This window comes from Ostrea edulis, chromosome 2, assembly GCF_947568905.1.
Source record: "Ostrea edulis chromosome 2, xbOstEdul1.1, whole genome shotgun sequence".
Taxonomy (NCBI): domain Eukaryota; kingdom Metazoa; phylum Mollusca; class Bivalvia; order Ostreida; family Ostreidae; genus Ostrea; species Ostrea edulis.
In genome coordinates, this window is record NC_079165.1 from 78262649 (window position 1) to 78288865 (window position 26217).

Genomic DNA, 26217 nt, shown 5'->3' on the forward strand with positions numbered 1-26217 from the left:
AATTCAATTCATGAGAGCAATAATTGAATTGAAGCGAGTATTAATTCATTTGATGAGAGCAATAATTGATTTAATGCGCGCATTAATTCAATTAAAGAGAGCACCAATTGAATTGATGATATCTTCAAATAATTAAAGATATCTTCAATTATTTGAGTTTATGTTTATTTGGCGCTCCATAGCACATTTGATAGTTCCCGATTGCTGCAAGTAAAATGTAAGCAGCTCTTCTGTTTTACAGAAGATTGTACAATATTCATGTATGAACATTGCAAAGTTATCATAGCAAAGAAGGAAGAATATCTCTGGAATCGAACCTGGGACCTTTCCATTACTAGTGATCCAACCTCTTGAGTTAACCATGTTGCTATACAAAATATTGCAATATTACTAAAATTTGAAGTTTAGAGTCAGTAAAAGAAAGCCATCCATTGACCTACTTACACCCCCAAAAACAATCTCTACCAGAGGGCGCTGGATAAAATCTCTACCAGAGGGCATTGGATAAAATCTCTACCAAAGGGCACTGGATAAAATCTCTACCAGAGAGCGCTGGATACAATGTTTACCAGAGGGCGCTGGATACAATCTTTACCAGAGGACGCTAGATACAATTTCTACCAGAGGGCGCTGGTAGACATTGGGCCCAAATATAGTGGACCACTTCCACACATACATATGTAACACTACAAAAGATGGCATCAATGTTTTAAATTTTTATTTCATTGTTTTTACATTTTCCCTCTAAAAATAATATCAAAATTGAATTTTAATATCTGAGTTCGAAGTAATAAATTAATAGGTAATATTTACATATGTACAAAGCACAACTGCTTGGATTTCAAATTTTAGCATCACAATATATACAAATTGTACCATTAAATAAAACATTCCACTAAAATACACAGAGATTACCATTGTGAAGTATAGCGACTTAGGAGATTTCTGGGTCAAAGGTTAAATCAGATCAAAGGAAACACATGCAACAATATATTTCAAAGAACATCATAAAGATTTTTCACCAAGCACCAGATCATTAACATTACAGAAGGAAATCTGAACAGATCACCTGTAAAATGCATACCTGTTATATTTGTATAGATATGTTATATTGTATAGATAGCTGATACATTGTATAGTTACCTGTTATATTTGTATAGATACAATTGTATGTTATATTTAGTACATAGATACAATTTGTGGTCAATCCCATACATTGATGTACTGCATACCGATAACAATCATTCTGTACACGTATATACAACATTTACACCACGGTGAGGAAAAAACATGAAATATCACAGATAAGACTTGATACATCTAACAGGGACACTGTATTAACAAAGTACAGGTTAAATGCATATAATGAGGCCATTGCCATTCTCATCAACACTTCATCAAGATAACACAGAACTCAGTAATGTTCTACTCAATCTTCAACCTACGCAAAAATTCACCAACAAAAGTACATTCATTTCTAGTGAACTGTCCTGAATTCTAAAATAAAGATTTTTTTTTTGACAAAACAAACAACCAAAATGACTAGATCTAACCACTGGCTGGAGGGAGTTACATTCTACAGTGAATTGTGGGTAGGAAATTCTAGGAAATCATTCTATATATCCAAAGGGTAGGTGTCACCAAATCAGACAATACATGCTAATTTAATCAAAAGTACCCATAATTAATGACCTTATCAATTCAATGGTTCAAATCTACCAACAACTATAAAAACTGAAACTAAATCTATTGTCCAAGACTAGCAATGAGATACATGTACATTTCGTGTGTCTATAGAATTCGGAGGAATTATTCTCTTCAAAAATTGTAGTGAATGAGGAGGGAATTTAGTTCTAGTTTAAGAAGCCTTAGAAGAAAATATTTTTGCAATCCTCTTGGCTTCCTCTGCTGTGGGCAGTTGTCTGCCTCTTACTGGTCCATTAGAAAAGCGTGCTTGTGTCATATTTTGACTGAGTTTGTTTTTCATATCTGCAGCTGCTTGACTTTTCTCCTCCCTGCGATCGAAACAGACTTCCTGAAAAAGAAACAAAAAGAAACTTATCTAAAGGTTTCAATCAAAGACACATTTACAACATTGTACATGTATGTACTTTTAAAAGAGCAATTTTGGTGTTAAATAAAATGTTGACCAGGTATTAATACTGGTGTGTGTATTTTGCTATATTCTAATTCAATCTGCTTTTATATGAAAGAATCTTTACCTTCTCCACTTTTGGCTGATTTGCTGGCATGCCTTCAGTGGCTAAACGTAGAACTTTCATCGACTCCTGGAGATGTTCCACAGGCAAGAAGAAATTGGGGAGCTGCTGACCATTACCAGTCAAATTGTCCTGGTTTGTTGACTCCGTCCAGATTTCAACTTCCTCCACAACTTCTTGGTCAAACTCTTCTACATCACTATTTCTATTTTCAGGATCTTTGGAATGAACAAAATCACCTGTTTGTTCAGTCTCATATTCGTCTTTGAACTGATTTCCGGCATTTCCCGATTTGGATTGTTGAAAGAATTCCTCTAACTCACTAACAACATGATCATAAATCAGCTTTGGAGACTTGGGTATAGTGTCATGAGTACTTTCTTCCAAATTAAAATTCTCGTGATCAGCGCTCCTCCTCGTAAGAAATGAAGCAGTCGAGTTGTGAACGGATTCTCCCTTTTGCGTATTTGTACCTGAAGTCACAGAGTCTAATTCCACATTGTTAAGCAAATCCCTCTCTTCAATATAAAAACTGTCGTATTCTTTACTACCAACTGATGAAATTGTGTCAAGTTTCACTTTTGATAATAAATGTTTTGAATTTCTGGGTACATTTGATTCACTGTCTTCATTGGGAAAATGTGAAGAGTCTAAATTTGATTTGCTATGATCAGATGAAAACCAACTGTCTTTTTCAACAATATCTTGATGATTCTCTTCCTCCTGAGCTTCCAAGGGATTTGACCTTGTTGACCCAGGGCCATAGGAAGGTTCATATCTTGACCTTTGAAGGTCAACTTCCTCATCAGAAAACCAGCTGTCTTTCTCAACATAAAACTGATGCTTGTCACACCGGGAGTCTTGCAGATTTTCAATTGGCAATTCCTCGCGGTCCGTCAGATCTCCCTCGGAAGTTTTTTTACTGCCAGAGTTTGATTTGGAACCACTTCTAGAATCACTTCTCACATCAAATGGCATCGTGTGATCACTGTGGTGGAACTCTCGAGGCGATTCTCTGGAGCCCGCCATTGAGCGAAATTCGTGACCAGGTATTCCCCCAAATTTGCCAGAGACATCATTCAAAGTTCTGGGTACCACTACATCGGCTTCGCTTTCGTCATCTGAACCCTCACTGTCCTGTTCATCGAGAATGTCCCGGTATCTATGGTAATACTTCTCGTCACCTTCTCCTCCACTTTCATCCGCATTCTCCTCTATTACAGACATGTCTTTCATTCCCATTTTCTTTTCATCCGCATTACAATTTACATTATTAGAATTATTCTCGTTTGCTATTCCAAACATCACATTCCCATCTACATCTTGATTTCCATTTCGACCCGACATCTGACTCCTAGAGGACATATCCCCCTGATACTGAAATCCCAGAGAAGAAGGATCCGACATTTTGGATCCATTTGACACCGAGTATGGATCTCTCGGCGTGCTTCCCACGCTGTGTAATGAGAGTCCTCTTGGTGTGCTACTCTTGCTGTGTGATTCCCGTGGAGTGTTCCCTGCATTAGAGTTTGAAGAAGAATGATCCTCAGGACAAGTGTACGGACAGTGGATTCCAGTGTCTGAATTACTGTGATCTCGTGGCGAGTCCTTGTTGAAGTCCCGAGTCAGAGACCTCAGTCTAAAGGTGTCGAGTCCATCACTTCTTTGCGAGTCTAGAGCCTCCGGATCCTGATATTTTTCACTCGAATGAGTCACAGACAAAACACCTGAGTCGACACCCGTTCTGGAGGACTCGCCCTCGTTTGAGGCTGTTAGAAGTAGCTCGCTCTCGTGAGTGCGTGACGAGTCCCTCTGACTGTGCTGTAAGTGAAGCGTGGAGATGGTGCTCAGACCAGAATGTGTTGAGGTCAGCGTAGCATGTCCGGTGGAACGGCACGTTGTGGGAGCGTCAGGTTCTGAGGGGAACTGTTGAGGTAAACTAAACACAGGAGACAACTTCTGCTTCAGTCTGGATGTCACATGATCCAAGTCCTGCATTTGTTTCCTAAAATTTGGAAAAAATGTAAAACTAAGATCAGGTTATAAATGAATATAGTAGAATATACATAATTACTCGGCTGGAAATGTTCTACTAGTATACATGTAAATATGTATAATTGGCAAATATAAAGAACTCTCACCTCAAATTGTTAAAAAGAATAGATCTAGAGCTATCATTGGGCTCTTCAAAATTGTGCTCGGGCATCTTTGGGACCCAGTGTAAGGAGGCTTCCCTCTCTGTGCTGATTCCTGTAAAGTCCGGTTTAGAATCTAGTGTGGCCTGCTGTTGATCGAGGAAATATCGGATGTTTTCCACTAACTGCTGCTGCAAAGCATGAGGCTGCTGTAGATCAGGCAAAGATGAGGGCTCAAACTGAGGTAGACTGGAGGAGAAAGGCTTGTCACTGAGCGGGAAAGACATTGGTTGTTCGTGAATCCAGGATGGAAGATGATGGACGGATGAATCACTTCTCATTGGAAGACTAACTGGCTGGTTGGAGGAATTTGTTTCCTGGTTGTATTGCCTCAAACATTCTTGTGGAATAATATTTACCTGAAACATAAAATCAACATTCATTTAAATTCCTGAATTCATAAAACTAACATTCACTTAAATTCCTGAACTCATAAATTCAACATTCACTTAAATTCCTGAGCTCTTTAAATGTTTTCCAAAATGTTTACTTAAAAAAAAAATCTACAATATGAATGAATTCATCATTACTCAACCATTTTTATTTAAGGAATAAAGGTACCAGCAAATGCTTGGAAAGTTTAAACTTCATAAACTGCTGAGGATTTTCATAAAATGCAATCAATGTAAATTGATACATAATTACAGGTATAGGAAGAAAATTAGAATTCTATATGACAAATAGCAATTTTGCCAAATAAATACAGAGGTAATGGCATTCCAAGGATGTCATATGGCACAACTGGCAACCCAGTTTACACAATATAAAGAATAACCAACCAAATTGAGTTTAACACATGAAATTTACAATTATTCCAGTTTAACTGACCTTGATCTGTCCTTGACATTGCCCATTGAAGTCCGTGATGTTGTACCAGCCACACATCAGCTGAAGTCCTGAAGCCAGGGGAGTTAAATCCACCGAAACAAAGCCCAGCACTCTATCAGAACTCTTGTCTGGGGTCTTTCCACAGGAACTGGGTTTGTGCCAAACTTTGAATACCAAATTCTGAAAAACAAACAACATTTTTGGCCACAAGCGACATAAATAATGTTACATGTAACATACATAATGTTATATGTAACATATACATAATGTATTAAGCAACATGTGAAATATGCTATTATTTTGGATGACTTGCCATTGTTTGTCACATGAAGGACTATTTGTCTTTTTGATTACTGATTAAAACAAAATATCTAACCTAAACAGCACTCCAAAAGTAGTGCAAATAAATCCTAAAATATCTAACCTACTCAGCAATCCATAACTTGTGCACATAAATCCTAAAATATCTAAATGACTCAGCACTCCAAAAGTAGTGCACATAGAGCTGCGAGTAATATTCCTACACTCACCTTATTTTCCTGATACAAGAGCTGTGTGCTGAGTCTAGTTTCATTTTGATGGTCCCATACAGGATTGTCCGAGTTCGGAATCACGTCAGTACAAGTTGGGTCGTCTGACTCAGCTGCTTGGTATGATACATACGAGTTTGGCAAGTGTTCCCCGGATCTGCGGAAAAATCGTAGAACTGACGTACTGGACTAAGGACATGATATTTCATTGGATGATCATGAATCATAAAACACCTACATCTATTTAAAACATTGAATTTTTTCCCTGACCTGCTGTGTTCAGATACACGTGGTAAGTGCATGGCTCGTTCCACTGAAATCAAGACGGAGAATGCTGGGATTACTTCTTCATCCTCCTGCTGTAGTCTGGCCTGTTTACTGACGGATTTCCTGCGTTTTGATTGGCCAGTCAGCTGATGAAAACTGTCATTGGGGTCGTAATCAGTATCATGGATGTCGGATATCATGCTTGCTTCATTCTCTCTCTAAAATTTAATCAGACAAACATAACTGACACATTTAATGAGCTATCATTTTCTTAATCAATATTGCATTCAATATACAAGTACCAGTATCGAAGTGACTCGCACACTAGTTTATACCTGACTTGGGACCCCAAACATGGGTTTCAGTGTCACATGAGCCTGAATAAATGCCCCTCCTAAATTTGCTCCTCCTGCCTTGAACAATGGGTACAGCCCACTAAAAGTATCAAAATACAATAACATACTGAAAAATGAATGCATGATGTATCATTGGAAAGGATTCAATGCAAAGTACTGGCATTAAATTCTAGATTCATGTATTAGTAATACATGTAGACCAAGAAAATCCAAGTTCGTTTGTCTGCTGAGAAATTTCCTTACCTGACTCTGTGCTGAGTGCGCCGCTGGTCGGCAAGGGTTTCCAGGGCGATGTAAGCCGTCCCAATCAGTTTGTCTCGCAGCTGGGGTCTCTGGGTTTGGTTATAGCTGTAGCTGACCCACACCTGAATCTCCAGCTTCTCCTCACGAAGAAACCTGATAGGGGAAATAAGTATCAAGGTCAAGGTGGGTAATATCGTTAAAATTATCATAATCATTAAAACTTAGCTTGCCAAAATTTTATGGCCTTGGAGTCAGGACAAATTGCTTATCATATTTATCTCTCATGTATATGATTTGCCTGCAAGGTGTCCCAGATTTTGAGAAATTACATAATCATTTCTTTTGTAACTTCTGGCTAAACCTCTACTGGAGAACTTAAAATTAAGAATTTTTTCCCCTTCATTTTTGTTCCCCTATATTTTAAGACTCTATACCAAATTTAATGATAATTAATACAATAATTCCAGACATGCTGAGCACTAATTCCATAAGTCATCTCAGTGACTAAGGTGATCTAAAAATAAAAATCTGAAGAAACATACCAGCGAAATGGCGAAGAAGCTGAAATTTGAAGTGTGTGCTTGTGCCCCAGTTCTGATGTCAGAATGCCCTCACTGTCTGCCATTTTGGTTACCTTGGATACCACAGCAGCTGAAGCAAATTTTAAAAACACATACAGTTGATGATTATTTACATACAAGGTTATATAGTCATGTGAACTTGTTTAAACATGTCTTGTTTAGATAGGTATTTTTTTGCAACTCCCCCATTTCCGACTTCCTAACAAATATTTAGAGTAACTGGACTACAATAAATTTGATGATCACCTCTGTCGTAGAGTTTGTAGCGTATGTAACACCTGGCTGCCTTTTCTAGCGTGTCATGACCCGTAGCAAGAGCGTTGGCCAATGGGAAGTTTGCCTGATCCACACAAATGGTAACATTATAAAATCGGCCTGAGCTCTCATCTGCAAAAAACAAAGCAAGAAAATGCAACGGGTCCCAAGTCATATTTCAGAATTAGCTGCTGAAGATCAAACAGGGACAAAGGTCATACACCTCAAATTTTCAACCTGTTCTTAATATAATCTAATTTTCACAAATTGATGCAAGACTGCAAAATTTCTCATCACCGAAGTTAGGCCTTTACATAAATAAAATAACAAGGACTCATATTGTATATTTTTTCTTACATACTGCACATGCATGAACAATTTACAAATGGATCAAATACTGGAATACAACTTTATTGAGTAATTTTCAAGATTTGATTACTTGTGCTAAAAATTTTAAAAACACAAATTTTAGCCACCCCCCCCCCCCCCCCCCTTCCAAGAAAACCTGCAATATGATTTTAAACAATATCATTAAATCCACCCACCATCACTCATCCACTCTTCTTCATCTTCCACCTGTTGATCCACCGGGGACCAACCCACACCCCGCCCCGCCTGGATCACCTTTTCTCGGTCATTATGATGTGCAAATTTAATTTCCAACTCCACACCACCCACAACTCGATGAAGGCAGTTTCCATGGTAACCCTCAGCTTCCATATTCTCCTCTGGTGTGATACTGGACGAGAGATTGATGGGAAACCAGCCACTTATTCCTACAAAATAGAGTGAAGCCGTGGAAAAACAATACATAAAATTTTCTTTCTTCATTAATTTACTGTTCTAACATTACTGGAATTCTAATATTTGTATGCAGTCCTCTTTTTCTAAGTTGAGATTAAAGTGTATCTTTTAAAGACAAGCAAAACATACCTGTTCTGTGAGTCAATAGGGAGGACAGCGGTACTTCACATGTGCCCATTAACACATCACTGACTTTCCCGCCATCCATGTCACCTTCCACCAACATCTGACGATCGATGTCTGAAATATCAACACCAACATCTCATCACAATTCTGGTAACAACCGTACAAAAACTAACTCAATCATTTCCATATCGGTTATCAAAATCTCAATCATTTCCATACCGGTTATCAAAATTGTTTGAATTTCATCACATAGACTACTGTGAAATAACTTTTACAAACATATATTTTGAGATATATTTCTGGCCAAACTAAATTCTGTGATTTTGCAGGACACAATCCTGCCTGCCTACCTGAGGCCAGCCCTGGGACCTGGTGCCACACTTCTAACTTTAACTGGCCTTGTTCCAAAATCTCGGCCAATGAGAGAGCCTCGTTATTAGCTTCAGTCCACAGCAGGTTACAAGGGAAATCCATTGTGTGGGAAAACTGCGGTGTAAAGGAGCGGGCCACCGTTCTCGAGATTCTCTCCTCCTGTGTGAGAAAAAGATATCAAATCAAAATACCAGACACCAACAGCATATTATTACATTTTATCTAAAGGCAATCAATGTAATGAACTTCTAACAGTATATTACTATTACATTTATCTAAAGGCAATCGATGTAATGAACTTCTAACAGCATATTACTATTACATTTATCTAAAGGCAATCAATGTAATGAACTTCTAACTCTGTGCTATAGATAACCAGTCAGTTTCAGTACATACATATGTGTGAAAAAGTATAGCAAACAGCGACCATTTTCATAACTCCTATAAGAAATACAAATCAAGAGCAGGGTAAACATAGACCCCTGGACATACCAGGGCTAGGATTAGAGCCTTCGAGGAGTAAGCGTCCCCTGTTGATTGGTCAAATCCGCCGTAAGTCCTCTATCTTGTCTCAAAGACCATGTCAGAATGCATTATGTGTAACAGATTAACCATGCTTACCGATTTGTCTAAAAATGACAGTTGGACTTTGATGTATGTGTTAACCCCCACTTCCGCGGGGTATTGCATTCCAGAGTCTGTGTATGCCAAGGCCTCTGCTGCCGCCTGTAAAACATAGTGAAATACAGAATGAAGCCACTTTATAACAATCAGGCAATAATGATAAAAGTGACGACTCTCAGATTCACCACAACAGAAGTGGGCAGTGTCGGCCGTACCTTGAGTCCGCATGCTTTGAGGATGCCCACAGTTAAACAGACTTGAGATTGTCCAATATTTCTCCGAGCTGCAGTACTACTGTCATTGTGGACTGTGTGGGTTTTGTAGTGAATTGTTAAAGTCAATAATCCACAATCCTTCTGCTAGAAACACAAAACATAAAAATTCATATTATTCAAAATGCTACGTACTTTGACTATTTTTTTGCTATTATAGTTAGAATCTTGATATAATAGACATGATAAGTATGTCGTTTCATGTACCTTGGCCAGTTGCTCTGGCTCCTCCTGCCCATCCCCCGGCACAGCGTTTATCGGCAGACTAAATGTCTGTACAGCTGGGTCATTCCTCTTCTGCATGGTAACCATGGCACACAACTTGGCCAGTGGTAGATTTGTCTGCAATAACAAAAGCAGGACTGGGCTAGAGGACTTTGTTATTCCCTCACAGTTAGACAGGATATCCACACAATAATAAAATGGCCCATGTCTGTGCTAGTGAGCGACTGCATGCGTGACACAGATACAAACTGCATTGAGTTTATTGTAGACTTCATAATATGCCCAGTTGTACAGAATGTTTTACTTTGTGGTGCTGTTGTGAAAATGTTTTTCCTTATTAGCTATCCTAACCTATAAGCTATTCTTGTAACCAATCCTACATTGTAACTATCCTATAATCAATATTGCATTGAAAGTGATTTTACTTGTACATTGTGAGGTATCCTTCTTTGTAAGTTATCCTTCATGGAAAACTATCCTACAATGTACAGTTATGTTGTAAGCTATCATTGATTGTAACTAACCTATGATGTAAGCTATCCTATTAGTCCCGAGAAGAAAAACCACTTACCTTAGCAATACACTGATCCCTGACGTTAGGATGGTAATATCTACACCAGATCTCAAATGGGATTCCTCCGCTACTGCCAGATCCAGCACAGGCTAGATATAAAGCAAGAGATACATTTATGTACTGCTGAAAACTGTAGTCAGAATACAACAAGAGATATATGTATGTACTGCCAGATCCAGCACAGGCTAGATATAAAACAAGAGATACATTTATGTACTGCTGAAAGCTGTAGTCAGAATACAACAAGACATACAGCACGTTTGTACTTATGTACAGTGTATGTACTTACATGTAGTAAGTTTTGAAGTATTTAAATAAACTTTAAAGATGTTGATGATGCCGTGAAGTTAGATATGGGGGGAATAGACATACTGATGGGTCAATCACCAGATTAAAAGTCGATGAAACACTTCGTATTGAATGTTTTTGATACATGTATATGGTGTACATGTACCTGTTAATAACTCCCGCTGAACGGGGCTTCCTTGGGGCAGGCACATTCTGTGGCGAGTGATGTCATTAAATGTTGGGTCTGGTATACACAGAGTGGTGGCACTACGGAAAGTCTTCATCTGTGGCACACCTGGAAATATCAAAGATAAAATCATGCATAAAATACAAATATACGTATTACGTGAAGAAAATTTCCAGACAGAATTACAGATGGAATCCCTGATAATTTTAGCATAGTTTCCTTGTATTGTGTGCTACATACTGTGTCGAACTATCGGGGCTCCTGGAACACCAGTCTGTGCCTGGGTGGGGAAATGGTACTGTATGAAGCAGTCTGCCTCCCCCCACATCATGTTGTCAAACATTGAGAGACCTCGAATGCCTTCTATCACCACCTCAAAAATGTGCTCCACTGTAAAAACGGTTTACCTCATTACTTAATTTCAAAATATCTTTATTGAGAGAAAGGCTTCACTGTAACATATACATCGTCTGTTTTTCATAATTTCATAAAATCTTTCAGAAAGATTGAATTTTATATCATACCGAGAACAGATGTCCCGAACTGGTTCCGAGCGGAAGATTCCAGACTAGTTTCCATGTTTCTGAATGAAGAAATCAGATAGCATGAAATAACAAAAGTACCCAAAACGAAACACAGAAGCATGAAATAACAAAAGTACCCAAAACGAAACACAGAAGCATGAAATAACAAAAGTACCCAAAATGAAACACAATATAGCCATCACAGGCTTATGTAGGGTGTTTTTCTTTATAGGCGTTTGTTTTGTATGACACTGATTATCAAACATGCCATTTCTTTACGTAGGCCTTAGCTTGAAAACTGAGAGCAGTTATGATGGACAAATCTTTATTTACCTTATAACATTTTCTCAAAACTGATCAAGTTCAACTCTGATACTGAAGAAAATTAAAATCCTTTCCTAATGCACATTTTCAATACCCATAAAAATGGATGGCAGGATGTACAGACATTGATGTAATTTAATACTATACATCCCATCTACAGATGTGTGTAGAAGACAATTGACACATATACCGTATATACTCGCCTATAAGTCGGATTTTTGGGAGTCAATTTTTGGTCCAAAACTCTATGTCCGACTTATAGGCGCGTCCTAAGAAGATTGGTATTTTTCTGGGCAGCGAAATGTAGTGTTTTTTAAACAACTCTGAAGATTATCATGGACTACCACACAAATGATTATTGTTCACAAATATCTAGACATATTGTATTGTTTGTGTATTTTAAAATCATGTATAAAGTACAAGTATTTACATATTTTTATCTAGTTAAAAATTATTTACATACCGATAACTTATACTTTCAATTCAACTAATCTATCGTTTATCGGTAAAATTGAATTACGAACCCGATTTAATATAGAAATATTCATATGTATACCGGCTGAAATATATTTCATAACAGACTGAATATTGTTAACAGATAATTTAGATCATCATTCTTGACTCTTAAAAACTTTATTGTTGATACAATGAATTATACCGGAATCCCACAATAACAGTTTGCGTGAGGCGCGTGCCACTAAGTAAACACGGTCTCAGGTACTGGTAATTAGGAGACCATAATTGCTTAGGTAACAAGGGATCATTGCCCATAATAGAACAAGGGTTGCGTTTAAACCCAATAGATATGGCTTGGATATTGAGCAGATCATAATTATTAATTTCTCGAAATATTTGTTGAAACATAGGTAAAAACACTAGAGCATTGACTTGAAATTGTCTGACAAAAATTTGTACTGACTTATAAGCGGGTCAATGGCAAATTCCTACAAAATAACCTTAAAAAATACAACCGACTTATAGGCGGACAGACTTATAGGCGAGTATATACGGTATGTGTATTGCTACACATAATCTGAATTTACAGGGAAATTTTAGTCTACACTTATTTGACTTGCCAATTCACCCACTTCTTGGGACAAATTTAAAACTGGGTCAAGTTTTAAACTCAGTGACACATAGAAATACAAACTGTGAAGAAACAAAACATTGAGAGAATTCAAAATATGAAAAAATAGTTTGAGCGAGCGCAGCTACATATACATATATTTTGTAATGTTCATGCTTTGATCAGGTTCAATTTAAACAATATCTATTTGCCAAATACTCAGTACATGAAAGAAATTAGGCAGCAGAAACACCCTATTTAGTTTTCTCCTGAAGTTTTATATTTAACGATTATTGTCTGAATATCTTTAATGAAAATTTCCCTGCATCCAACCACGCTCTATTTCAACAAAAGGCCCAAGGGCCACATTGCTCACCTGAGTCACTTGGTTCATATTTAAAGATTTTCCCTATATATTTGTTTGCAAAACTTTGATCCCCCCCCCCCTTGTGACCCCATCCTCCCCTGGGGGCCATGGTTTTAACAAACTGAAATCTGAAATATGTCAGAAAGCTTTCATGTAAATATCAGCTTTTCTGGCTCAGTGGTTCTTAAAGATTTTCCTTATATACATGTATTTGTATGTAAAACTTTGATCCCCTATTGTGGCCCCATCCAACCCCTGGGGGCCATGATTTGAACAAACTTGAATCTGCATTATGTCAGGAAGCTTTCATGTAAATCTCAGCTTTTCTGGCCCAGTGGTTCTTAAGAAGATTTTTAAGGATTTATCCTATATATTATTATGTAAAACTTTGATCCCCTATTGTGATCCAACCCCCGGGGGCCATGATTTGAACAAACTTGAAAGCCCTTCACCCAAGGATGCTTTGTGGAAAGTTTGGTTGAAATTGGCCCAGTGGTTCTTGCAAAGATGAAAATGTGAAAAGTTTACGACGCTGACATCGACGACAGACAATGGATAAATTTTGATCAGAAAAGCTCATTTGAGCCTTCGGCTCAGGTGAGCTAAAAACAGAATTTTAAAAACAATGACCTTCATTCTTACCCATTCAGCTGGTGAGCGGGTCTTACCCATTAAGCTGGTGAGCGGGTCTTACCCATTAAGCTGGTGAGCAGGTCTTACCCATTAAGCTGGTGAGCGGGTCTTACCCATTGAGCTGGTGAGCGGGTCTTACCCATTAAGCTGGTGAGCGGGTCTTACCCATTAAGCTGGTGAGCGGGTCTTACCCATTAAGCTGGTGAGCGGGTCTTACCCATTAAGCTGGTGAGTAGGTCTTACAACGTGCAGTCCTGCTGCGTTCTCCATCTTCATTCGTTGTAGCGCTGACACCTGTTCTGCTGACCCCATGGCCAACAGAACCTTGAGCTGTCCAAACTGAGTGCCACTGAGAGGGTCGACGATAGGCAGATAATTGTCCACTGCAATCACTGGGTACTGTCAAAGGATTTGAAATACATGACTGCACCATTCCCAAATTCATTCCGCAAATGTTTTCTTTACAAGTCACATACTGTACATGTAGGATATTACAAAGTATAACACAAAACATAAATTGAAACTTTCCATAAAACATCAACTTTCCAAAAATGTGGAGTTCTGATTTAATTGGTCAATAAGGGTATCTTAGGTCACCAGAATGTGACTCATGTCAACCCAACCTAGATTATCAGATCTTATCCAATCCTTGTAAAATTCAATAATTCGGATTCTATCATTCTCCTATAACTGATATCCACTCACCTGTGACTTGAGTAATGCAGAAGAGATTTTCCTGTCTCTGAAGGACATATAGAATTGGTGAAGGCTTAGTTTCACAATACCAATCAGCTGCAAAAACAACAGTCATGTGACTATGTATGTCTTTCATACAAGGCCTGTTTTTAATGATTTTTACATTATAGACAAATATAAATACAGTGTACATTATTAATAATTTATAATGCCTTGTCATTCTCGGAATTAATTAATAATATACACTACCTTGTCATTTTCAGAATTAGTTTTCTTGTCCCACACTTCTATAATCATGAAATTGTTTCTCATCCTTTCTAGCAGACTCTGAGAAACCAGTACTGGTGCAATCTAGTAAAAAAAAAAGTATGGTTCACCAATTCAACAGGTCTGAAAAATCAAACATCTTTAATTGTGATGTGATTCAAATGTTTACAGTCTCCTCCCTACTGACATAAAGGGGACTGACCTGAATTGTTCATTATATCCAAAGTTAAACATAACCAATGTTAAGCTATGTAAACAATGTTACTGGTGATTTATTTAGACTTCAGTATAACAGATAGTTCAATATAACTGTCTTCAATGTAAGTGGAGTAGACTGTAAATCTGAAACATGAATGTGACACAAAGATGTCTCCATACAAACCTGTGAAAAGTTATAGGGAGGCTGGGGGTCACTCCAACAGACATCCGAATGTACCGCATCATCACACCAGAACATTCGACAGACGAGGTACGTGTTTCTCGAGTTCATACTGTGACTGGCGGGATCTACAAACAGACAGTAGATATCTTTTGTAAGGTTAGAAATGACACACAGTATACTGACATTTCATCAGATGTGTCTCTCTGACAACTGTTAGGATCCAGTCTTACCTGAAACCAGTGTTTGTGGTTTGGGAGGAAATATCGGATGTCTCTCTGACAATTGTTAGGATCCAATCTTACCTGAAACCAGTGATTGTGGTTTGGGAGGAAATATCGGATGTCTCTCTGACAACTGTTAGGATCCAGTCTTACCTGAAACCAGTGTTTGTGGTTTGGGAGGAAATATCGGATGTCTCTTCAGTGAGGTAAGGCAGGGAATTCCACTTAGAGTGATGTTCTGACCCTCGGGGATCAATAACAAGGTGTGCAAGGTTAGAACCTGAAGGAAGAAATAACACTATATATATTAATCACACTGACCAATGGGCAAATTACATATACACTGTACGCAGATAAATGTCAACTTTGTATCAGACCAAAACGATAGTGAATTTACAACTACACTGAACCTCTTTGACTTTACACCTTCATATAACATAATCAATCCACTGCCTTAATCTATAACATAATCAATCCACTGCCTTACTCTGATGAATGAAAGCAAAGTTTTATTCATTCATTAAATACACAGAGTAAATATAAACCAGTCAATAACTGACCTCTGGAAGATCGGACTGGCCATAAGTCACCGGGATCTGAAGTAGACCGTGGTCAAAGTTCTTCTGCTGTGACGACCTCACACTGCTGGACTGAGAATTTCTTTGTAGGAAGGATTCGACTTCTCTTACTAGACTTTCCTTCATTTCTGATTCTGTAACAAACGCGATAACAAATATTGGCAAACAATAAAACATTCCTGATAATAAATAATCCTGATGAAAATATTCACAATAACAAAATATTCGTGATGACAAATATTCCCAATAACATATATTCGTAATGACAAATACTTGTGATGACAAATGCATGTATTTTTGATAACAAATATTCGTGATGACAAATATTTATGATAACAAATTTTAGCGATAACAAATATCAGTAATAACAAATATTCACGATGACAAATATTTGTGATAATAAATATTCGTGAGAAAGTGGTGCTCACATTTTCTGGAACATTTCTGGCTCGTGAATAGAAGTGACTTTATTGCACATTGTATCTACATTTAACTCTCGTACATCATAAATACAGCGTCCACATTTCAGTAATTTAATCTTTTCCCATTTCATTATGAGTCCATGAAATCTATTTATAGCCTACCTGTCTGTCTGCGTAACTGGTCGAAATGCTGCACTTGGTCTTGTATATTCACAATTCTTGGTTCCTGAGACACTGCGGGGGGTTTTGCTGGGGAAGGTTTAGGAATTGGCACTATTTTGGCTTTCCCACTCATTTCTGCCAGCTTGGTTTTGGCGAGAGCTGATGAGAAATCTTTGTTGTCTGAAGCTAACTCTACGGACACCTGTTCATGGACAGTAAGGCGATATTTGAACACAGTAGAAGTTATAATTTGACAAAAATTTGCTTTATATCACTTACAATAATAATGTACATGTATTTCTGTTAAAATGAAAAGTAAGGGAAATTTAGATATGGGGAGAATTTTCATGAAAAATTTCTTTCATGTACCTGACTTTACCATCACTCTTCAATTCGGTGGACAGTATTACCAACTTTATGAAATACTTTTTTATACATGTAATCTGTACATATATATTCATGGCATCATTATTCTAAGCCAAGATAATCAGCTTTAACAAGGAGTAACATATCGTCATAATGGCTGACTTCCTATCGAAACATGAAAATCAGCAATAATTGTATTTTCCTTTTAAATCTAATTGCCTAACTACGTACATGTAGCTTTACGTATTGACTGTTGATCTATAGATTGTGGGATCGAGTCTATCAGGGTTTTTTTTTTAAATTAAATTTTTCTTCACATTGCTTTCTACTAAAACTGCATCCTTTAACTAAATAAGGTAAATTTGCAAGTTTTCTATTTCAAAATACTATTGTGCATATCCATTTGCTTTCTATCCATATCAGATTTCTCTGGGGGTGTTATTCCTTCTTAAAAAACTTCTAAATACAAGCACTATCACACCTCAATTTCAGAGTCAGCAATCCAAGCATATAAATACATTGAGCTAGTACTGTACCTACCTTTAATTTTCCGTAGAATCCTTCGATGTCACTGCCTCGCCTGGAGGAAATACTGAATCTATTAACACTGTTCTCCTGTATATCCAGCGAACAATCCAGGTGAAGTGTGTCCGACTTCAGTATGGACTTCAAAGGAACACCACAACTTCCAACCTGATTTGGCTATAAGGAGACATACACAAGCACTTGTTATAATAATCTCTGCATGACCTACATCCGAGTGTTTACAAAGCCATATACAAATTATAGGTACTTCCTTATCGAAGAGACTTAAGTTTTTAAACATATTGATTTAATCAAGAATTCACCATCATAATTCTTTATACATGTAAGTTATTAAATCTCAAACATTCATATTTATTCAACTAAATTGGGGTCAAAATTTAAAGGTTGCCCGCTTGCCCCGGGGCGACTAAATACTGGACAACAAACTCTTGTTAGAGCATTGGCCTGTTTGACAACCAGAATTTCCTCAGTCTCTCTGGTTACAATGTCAATAATAAACATAACTTCTTATCAAAATCATAGTTTTTGTTTCCGTTTCGTCACTTAATTTAAAGGGTTAATTTTAATGCCTGTTAACACATTTATTTCACTAGCACTTGTTTATTTCATTAACACTTACAATGTATTTCACCAACACATACATGTATCTATTTCACTAACACATGAAATGCAATGTTCCCTACCACTTTCTGGCCAGCAGATCTTGCGAATAGTTTAAAAACTAGAGCGGACTTCCACCAATTGTCTACTGCTGTTCCATCAAACATGATCGGGAAGACTGAGCGGTGGTTAAAACTCACAACTGTAACAGTATACATAGAAGACTGACTAAACCACAAAACTTCTAGTTACGTTTATACAAGATTTCAAAGTTTCTGACAATCAATGTTACCTCCATCTTTGACATTTTTTGAGGCAACCCGCATGACCTCTGTTGCCATGGCATTGGGTGCATGTTTATCCCTAGATGTGGCCACTACAGGGAACTGGTATTCGATAAAGTAAGTTCTACAAAATACAAAAACATACAGTGTATACGTACATCTTCTAATGTTAATTTTTCTATTCTTTTTATTTCAAAGTAAAAATGGTATACATATATTTCATAGCCTATTTAAAACAAGAAATTTTATTATATAATTGAGCTTTCTGACTGACTGGCTCAGATCCAACAATCTAGAAAAAATAGAAAGTTATATTCAACTCCACATGCCTTCAAGGTGATCATAACCTTTAATTTTTCCCACCTTAGACCAAAAATAAATTGGGAATTCCCAAACTGAAACAATTGTTTATTCTATTTTCATTGTCCAATGAAATGCATATCTTCACTTTTATCTAGGTCTTGCATTAGAGCTGTAAACAAAGATGACTGATCAGATATCACTTTGCAAGCTCTAGTAGTCAGTTTCAATGTTTTGAATTATTCTATCAAATAATAAAACAATTATTGATATTTCCTCCATCAAAAGCCCTCCGAGCTCGGTGAATATTGTATTTCTCAGTTAGCTCAAGTATCTATTGACCTCAAAAATATCAACAATTGTCAAAGCAAATTTTAACAAGCCTCATGAGCAATGCAAAAGAGCTAAACAGATTTCAACATATAGCTATTTGACTAATATCACTGGACTGGTGAATTTAAACATACACTGTAGAACCTTCCTTTGCATTTCTAACTTTCTTTCTTCTGGGTAATTTTGTGGTTTCTAGGACAAATTTTGTGCTAATGAGAACAAAACGTGAAAGTGGAACTCCACCCACACTGATAGAAGGGTTGACTAATCCAAAGTAATCCCTACCGCACTCCTGTCATGTGAGTGACACATTACTTCTACAGCATAAACTATGATGACTTACACAGCTTTCTTGGCCTTGGGAGAAGGTTTCGGAGGCCTGCCTATGGATTTACTGGCTGGCTTCTTTTTGGACGGAGTTGTGTTTTGTTCGTAGCCCACTAGTTTGAGTTGGTCAATGGTGACTCTTGCAACATGAACTCTCCCTAGCAAGGTCAGCCTTTCAACACTCAAACCATCCACTTTCTTCTTCTTCAGCCTTGGCGCTGCCTCTGTAAGACAAATATAGCTTAACCACACGTCACCAAACTTGGCACATTGGTCTGAAAGATGTTTCAGAATTCATTTTTCAAGACTTGTAGTTTGAAGTTATAGAATACTACCTTGTTCTGGTTCATCCAGATCAGAAGCTGGCATATCAAACGACACCTGGGACATTTCTGATCTGGAGGTGTAGACGGAGTCATTGTCGCTGAATTCACTGGCACTGCTGCGCGACCTTGACCCTTTCCTTCTCCTCTTGCTGCCATTCCTTCTGATTTTAACTCTTCCTTTCCTTTTCGGAGTCTTTGATTTCTCAGTTTTTTTCTTGGGTGTTGTCTTTGGGGTTTCTGTCATGGGCAGAGGCAAGGTAACACTGGATACTGACGACCGCCTCGATGGGGGGCGCTAAAATTCATACAAAATAATTCCTTAATGGCAGACTAGCCTGTTGACGTTTAGAGCTCAGCCCTTGTTTTGTTAAAGCAATCTTCACGAAATCATTTAAAGCTTAGTGACCAGTAGTACAGCCACCCCCCATCCCAGTTTTCATAGTGCCTGTTTATCCCGTACATCATAAAAAGTATTGCATAAAAACTAGATACGACACTTACAAAAAATCAAAACATTGTTTAACTGCACAATTAATTTACTGAGACTTTATCAATTTTAGATGTTACTCATATTTCTAAGATCATATCTAATTAAGTGATGTTTTCTCTCTCTGTCTGCTGCCATCAAACTCTTATGTACTTTCATATTTGAGAAATGTAATCATTTTTTGGTGTGGAGTTGTTCGTTAGAAATTTGTGCGATCTATGTACGAGTTCTTGTGACAGTTACAAGTCTAGTTATCACTTTGTACTTCTAAAAATAAACAACGATGACCCAACGGTAAATTTAAACAAATAAGACAGTTTACACATCTGCATACAATATTCTATGTAAGTATTTTTTTTTTTTTTTTTTTACAGCTCTACAAAATCCATCAGACTTCTCAATTTCTAATTTTCACTGACCCAACCTTTAAATTCACTGGCCTACATGTAGGGCTTCAGACCACTGAGTTTTCATGAAGACTGGTTAACAAAATATACACATAATGGAAATTCAAACACATGTATCATAAAAGTATTTTTCTATTAAAAGAGTCTTCATATTGTATAACATAGGAATATAATATATACATCTGTATGTATATTAGATAGGTCAAATCAAAAATCATTATATTACATGTTTGTATAGCTTATCCAATAAATTTATATAACATAAAAATTGCAAATTCCCATGTTTCTGTTATTAACACACCCCTGGGCTTTTGAGGGGTTATCTAGAAATCTTACAGCGTTAGCAGGGTCCTCTACAGAGGGCGCTGGTGAAGCTGTCCTTGGTTTACTCTGAAAGTTCTTGTAAGTTATCTCCTCCTCACTAAGCTCACTCATCTCACTCACCTCGCTGTCCTGAAAATCATAAAAAAATGTTTCACACAAATGTACAGTAAACCACAGTTATAGCAAAGCACCAGGAATGTCATATTTTAATATATCTAAAATTCGTTATATACATGTATATGCCATGTTATTTCTGGCTACAGTAAAACACTCTAAAGGTTTATATTGCACATGCTTATAGCTGAATGTATGCTAATTGCAAAGTGATATTCATTCCCCTATGAGAGGAAAACAAAAAGAAACATTTAATTGGGTATAACGAAGTTTGGTTGTAACAAACTTTTTTTGTTGATTTTGGAGGTTCGCTATAACGTGTTTTAAGTGTATGTGAGGAATTGAAAACACATTATCGAATGAGTTGATATATAACGTGCATGTCTGCTAGCTGTTTGCTCTTACTGGATTTTTGTAGAACAATTCCTTCAGGAGAGTCTCATTGTGGATCGGGTCACCCGGGTCACTGACCAAATCCTGGTCATCTGATACATACCCCGGACTTCGTGCTCCCATCGTCAACATCTGATGATAAATGTAAACAATGAGGTAATGATGCCCAATGGAATTCATTTTAACACAGATGCTAAACAAGTATTTTCATATTTTGGTTCGTTGCTCAGTAAATACCTTTATATCATCCAGTCCTGTTCCGCCCATTATTAAATCAATGGCGTTCTCCTCGAACTGTGATACATCAACATGGTCATTCTTGTAACTTTTCTCAGACCGTAAAATTTCCTTAAAAAAACTTCCTGTTGATTGTCGGCTAAAAGAAAATGGATTACATGCTTTACATTAACTCAAATAAGACTGATCATGCACTAGCCACTAAAGAATTTAAATCAAACAAAGGTTATAAAGATAACCAGTTTTCCAAGGCTTCTAATATCAAAGGTTGTAAGTTACTTAAGAACTGACCATTTAACATAATTACTTAGGAACTGACCTTTCAGAGATAATTACTTAGAAACTGACCTTTCAGACATAATTACTTAGAACTGACCTTTCAGACACAATTACTAAGGAACTGATCATTTAAACATAATTACTTAGGAACTGACCTTTTAGACATAATTACTTAGGAACTGACCATTCAGACATAACTACTTAGGAACTGATCTTTCAGACATAATTACTTAGGAACTGACCTTTCACACATAACTACTTAGGAACAGACCTTTCTGACATAACTACTTAGGAACAGACCTTTCTGACATAACTACTTAGGAACTGACCTTTCAGACATTCTAGATAGATCCACATCCCTTTCTTCCAGTTCAGTCCGCGGCATAGCACCTGGAATTTCTTTTGACTGAGAGGCACTATCTTCAATGGATGAAATGATCATCTCTTTGCGTAATTTATCTCCTTTCTGTAGAAGAATTGAGAGCAAGTCTCCACCCACTGGTTCATCACTGCCATTAGCAAACGTTTGTGAATGAGGTATATGATTGGATGATTTTTTCTTGGGTGATTTGGGTTTACGTAATGCACTTGAGGATTGTACTGATATGGCACTGTGATTAGGGGTAGGGTGGGAGATGAAATTGAGGTGATTTTGGTCCAGATCGGATGTAACAATGTCACCATTAGCGCTGACTTCCACAGAGCTGCCAGACTGCACAGGCTGAGGATGCGAATAATGGTGGTTGTCATGGAAACTGTAATTGAGCTGCTTCCTCAAATCCGCTGCAGTATTTGTATGCCCATTTGGGACAGACCCATTCTGTAAGAGTAACACATCCTATGTGTAATGTCGAATATCTAAATCAGAGATGAAATTTATTCCAAAACTTAAGCAATACATTTTAAAACTTCATAGCTAATACGTGTAACATATACACACTACACAGTAAAGTATTTTATGGTTCTTCATTTCCGTAAAACAACATTGCAATTAGTCAGCACACAACAATCTACATGTACCTGGTTAGACACAGGTGAAATGAAGGGGTCATCTGTAGGTTTCTTTGGGGGGACGGCACAAGGTTTGTGTTGTATTCGTTGTGGGTACATGGATTCGTTAGCACCATTAACATCCATACCGATATCTGTCGTAGGAATAGTGTCTCCCAGACTATCATAAGAGTCTGCAAAATCAACAGGTATTTGTACATACATACTGTAACTTAATAAGAACTTTCCCTTATTCTGAAGTATTTATGTGCATTTCATCATTGTTACAATTCTATGTTGCCATGGTATGAAATTAACACCTACATTTTACAAAGAGATAGTCATACCTGAAACTGTCTCTAAGTTTAAAGAGATCTCTAGATCCGCTAATTTGTCTTCGTTTGGAGACATGACAGGAAACCACCTATAAAACAATGCCGTAAGTTCTGTACATTTGTCCAATAAACAAACATGCACTATCAACTATAACTTCCTATAAAACAATTCCGTGTGTTTTCTAATTTATAAACAAAGCTAACCTTTTTTTCATCATGAAGTTTTCAATAACAGAAATATCACTACTGATAAAGAGAAGTCAAAAACATTTCCTTCAACTCCATACCACATGATTTAGAAATCAGAGGGTCAAACTGCAATTTTTATATCACTACATGTGTATGTATGTATAGGCTCTCTTCCATTCATTGATAATCAAGGATACAGTGAATGAAAGATGTAGCATGTAATTCCAAGGTTCCCTGCACTGTTTTGTAAGTAGAGTCCACTGTGTGTGTGTATGTGTATAGTTATATCTACATGAGTGTACATTGTGACATGTATAATCGATCAGACAATCGATACAATGGGGGAGGGTGTGTGTAATAAAATAAAAAAATATTTAGCAGGACACATTCTTTAAGAAATTTGTACTAATAAACAAAAAGTATCTACCAGTTAAACAAGTTTTATATGTGAATAAATCCATTATCAAAGAATACAATATTTCAAAAGAAATTCCCTTTCACCCATTTATACCTAAGACAAGTTTTAATAGTAGACAATTTCACCACACACTACTGACCCTTTGATAGGTGAAGTTGGTGAGATTTTCCCGACATCAGTGACCTCAGCATACCCTACCGGAACCATCATTCCACCGCTGAGGACCTCGATCAACAGACTGGACATGTCTGTAAGATACGCAGCAAACTGCTTCGGACCAGACTTGATGGGATATTTAGCCAGAGTTTTAGCCATGGCCAAATTACCCTTCCTGGCATCATATGGTCTGAAATCACAGCATTTAAATATTATCCCAAAACTAGCTAATAGCTATCAATTCAAAACAATAATAAAGAATCTATAGCAGTGTGTTTTGATAACAACCAAGCTTGCTGAATGCACCATTATTCATTACAGAAATCTTAATGACACTTGCTACAAACAAACTTTTTTTCTAAAATTTTTTAAATGAAAATTAAATTCATGCTTTTATAAGTAAAATGAATACTCATATGGAATGTAATTTATTCCCATAATTTCTCATTTTAGCCTTAAAAAAGTGGGGAAAATTTGTATAGAGGTATATTGGGATTCCAACTTCTGAACATCATAAAAAATCTACAAGTCCCTTTAATAACTTATCTGTTTTAAAAGGAGTTTTATATTTGTACTTGTCAAAACCAAACTAAGCTATAAAAAACATTTATATACATATATGAACCCATGCATCCAATTTTTTTTGTATCAAGAGTCCTTTGAATAGCAAGAGAAGAGTATGCGAATTTTCAACCTGAAGATTGCTCCATCTCCGTCTTCTCCCCACCACCTGACACGTACGTGGGTAACATCAGGAGGGGAGGGGCACGACCATTTTATCTGACTAATGGTTAGACAACAGTAACATCTCAGCTGACCTTCGACTTTTGGCGGTAGTCCAGTGTGAATAACCACATTTCCTTTTCTCTTTCCTGCATCTGTACCAAAAGACTTTGCAATTAGAAATTTTATTCAAATAAAAGTCGAAAGTGTAAATTAAAATTGGCATTCTTCTTAATTTTGATAAAATTTAATATGTTTACCTCCTACTTTAAAATGAAAAGCATGAGTTAAGAAATCAAATAAAACATTGATTCTACAATCTGTCACAAGGAAATCAACACTTACTCACTGTTCATCCATTTTCAGATGTTCCTGGTCCTGGGTTTGAATTACATATTTATTTCTATTAGCAGTTGGAAAAAAAATCAAAAATATGACGATGGAAAATCTGGAAAAATTAGTCAACACCCATTTAGTTTCTCAAAAAGCTTTTTCACATGTCATTTTTATTCAAACATGTACGGTATTCCTATTGACATCAACAAGAATAATCTTTTTAATAACCAAAACGAAAAGCTTTTTGAGAACCAAATTTTGTTTTTATTCATTTTTTTAAAATCATCCAATTTTGGGTGTTCATTATCTTTCTACCACCAATAGAGATTAACACATAATTCAAGCCCAGGACATGGAACATGTGAAAATGGATTAACATATAGTGTATTTTGATCCTTATCTATGATGTTAAAAGTTGTGGAAATAACTGGTCTGTAAAGTAAATCCAGCCATATTTGAGTTCAAACGTTGGTCAAATTGTAACCTGTCACTTATTCAGGCATTTACCCGTTTTCCAGAATCAAAACATGAATGTTTGCAAAGAAAAGTGAATGTTGGCTATGCCAGTCCACTTCTCTACAGAGAGTAACCCAGCTGTATCACTGACAGTGACAGTCTATCCATATCATAATGACATAAGAAAAAATATCAATCGACAATTAATAGATATAATCATTGATTCAATGTCTAAAATAATTCAATTCAACTCGTGTTAAGCCATGAGCAACTGCGTAAAATTCAAAAAAATTATCCCAATTTTTTGCCGCCACAACAGCTGATGGCATGTATGAACACGGTTGACAGCGATCATAGACCATGAAAATAGTTACTGTACCTTTCTTTACAGCTTGCTTTGGTGCTTTCTCTTTCTTTTTGACCATGATGAACAATCAGCCTTTCTCCAGTAACTTTACACCATGCATATTTTAACTGTTGTTGCATAAAATCGTGTTATCTGTTACCATCCAAACATTGCGTCCAAACTTCTCCGCCATGTTTAATCTCTAAACGAATGAACTTGTATTATTTATGTTTTTCAAATTATGAAATTAATTGTATACATTATGTTGGGACACTATGAAAAAAATCAATATATATGTACAGCATAGCATTTTCTACCTAATTTTTAACGCACATTTTTTCTTCAAGTTTTCCTCTG

The 26217-nt window shown here is 36.8% G+C and overlaps 1 protein-coding gene across 1 annotated transcript; it reads right to left on the reverse strand.

Moving 5' to 3' along the window:
- Positions 1-703: 703 nt before the first annotated feature.
- Positions 704-26064, reverse strand: LOC130051847 (C2 domain-containing protein 3-like). The gene is made up of 41 exons (XM_056154796.1): positions 25894-26064; positions 24694-24877; positions 23983-24189; positions 23249-23325; positions 22932-23095; positions 22241-22731; positions 21633-21771; positions 21408-21527; positions 20901-21017; positions 19680-19965; positions 19361-19568; positions 18393-18508; positions 18184-18302; positions 17495-17656; positions 16589-16790; positions 15987-16138; positions 15580-15706; positions 15206-15330; positions 14806-14907; positions 14566-14652; positions 14078-14259; positions 11471-11529; positions 11187-11336; positions 10926-11054; positions 10469-10560; positions 9880-10014; positions 9616-9759; positions 9398-9502; positions 8755-8935; positions 8408-8518; positions 8020-8250; positions 7466-7606; positions 7181-7289; positions 6639-6791; positions 6375-6474; positions 6043-6257; positions 5773-5929; positions 5243-5422; positions 4361-4773; positions 2223-4224; positions 704-2035 (listed from the first exon to the last, which is right to left on the reverse strand). Exons 1-41 carry the CDS (start codon positions 25937-25939, stop codon positions 1859-1861), a joined length of 8397 nt encoding a protein of 2798 aa, XP_056010771.1. The 5' UTR covers positions 25940-26064; the 3' UTR covers positions 704-1858.
- Between the last annotated feature and the right edge of the window lie 153 nt (positions 26065-26217).

Bases quoted from the DNA above. Each gene is read 5' to 3' on its own strand.
- LOC130051847 (XM_056154796.1), bottom strand. From the start codon at position 25,939: ATGGTCAAAAAGAAAGAGAAAGCACCAAAGCAAGCTGTAAAGAAAG. The intron at 19,569-19,679 runs GTAGTATTCTAT...TTTGTCTTACAG, and splicing joins TCTGGATGAACCAGAACAAG to AGGCAGCGCCAAGGCTGAAG. The intron at 14,260-14,565 runs GTGAGTGGATAT...ATCCTTTGACAG, and splicing joins CTGCATTACTCAAGTCACAG to TACCCAGTGATTGCAGTGGA.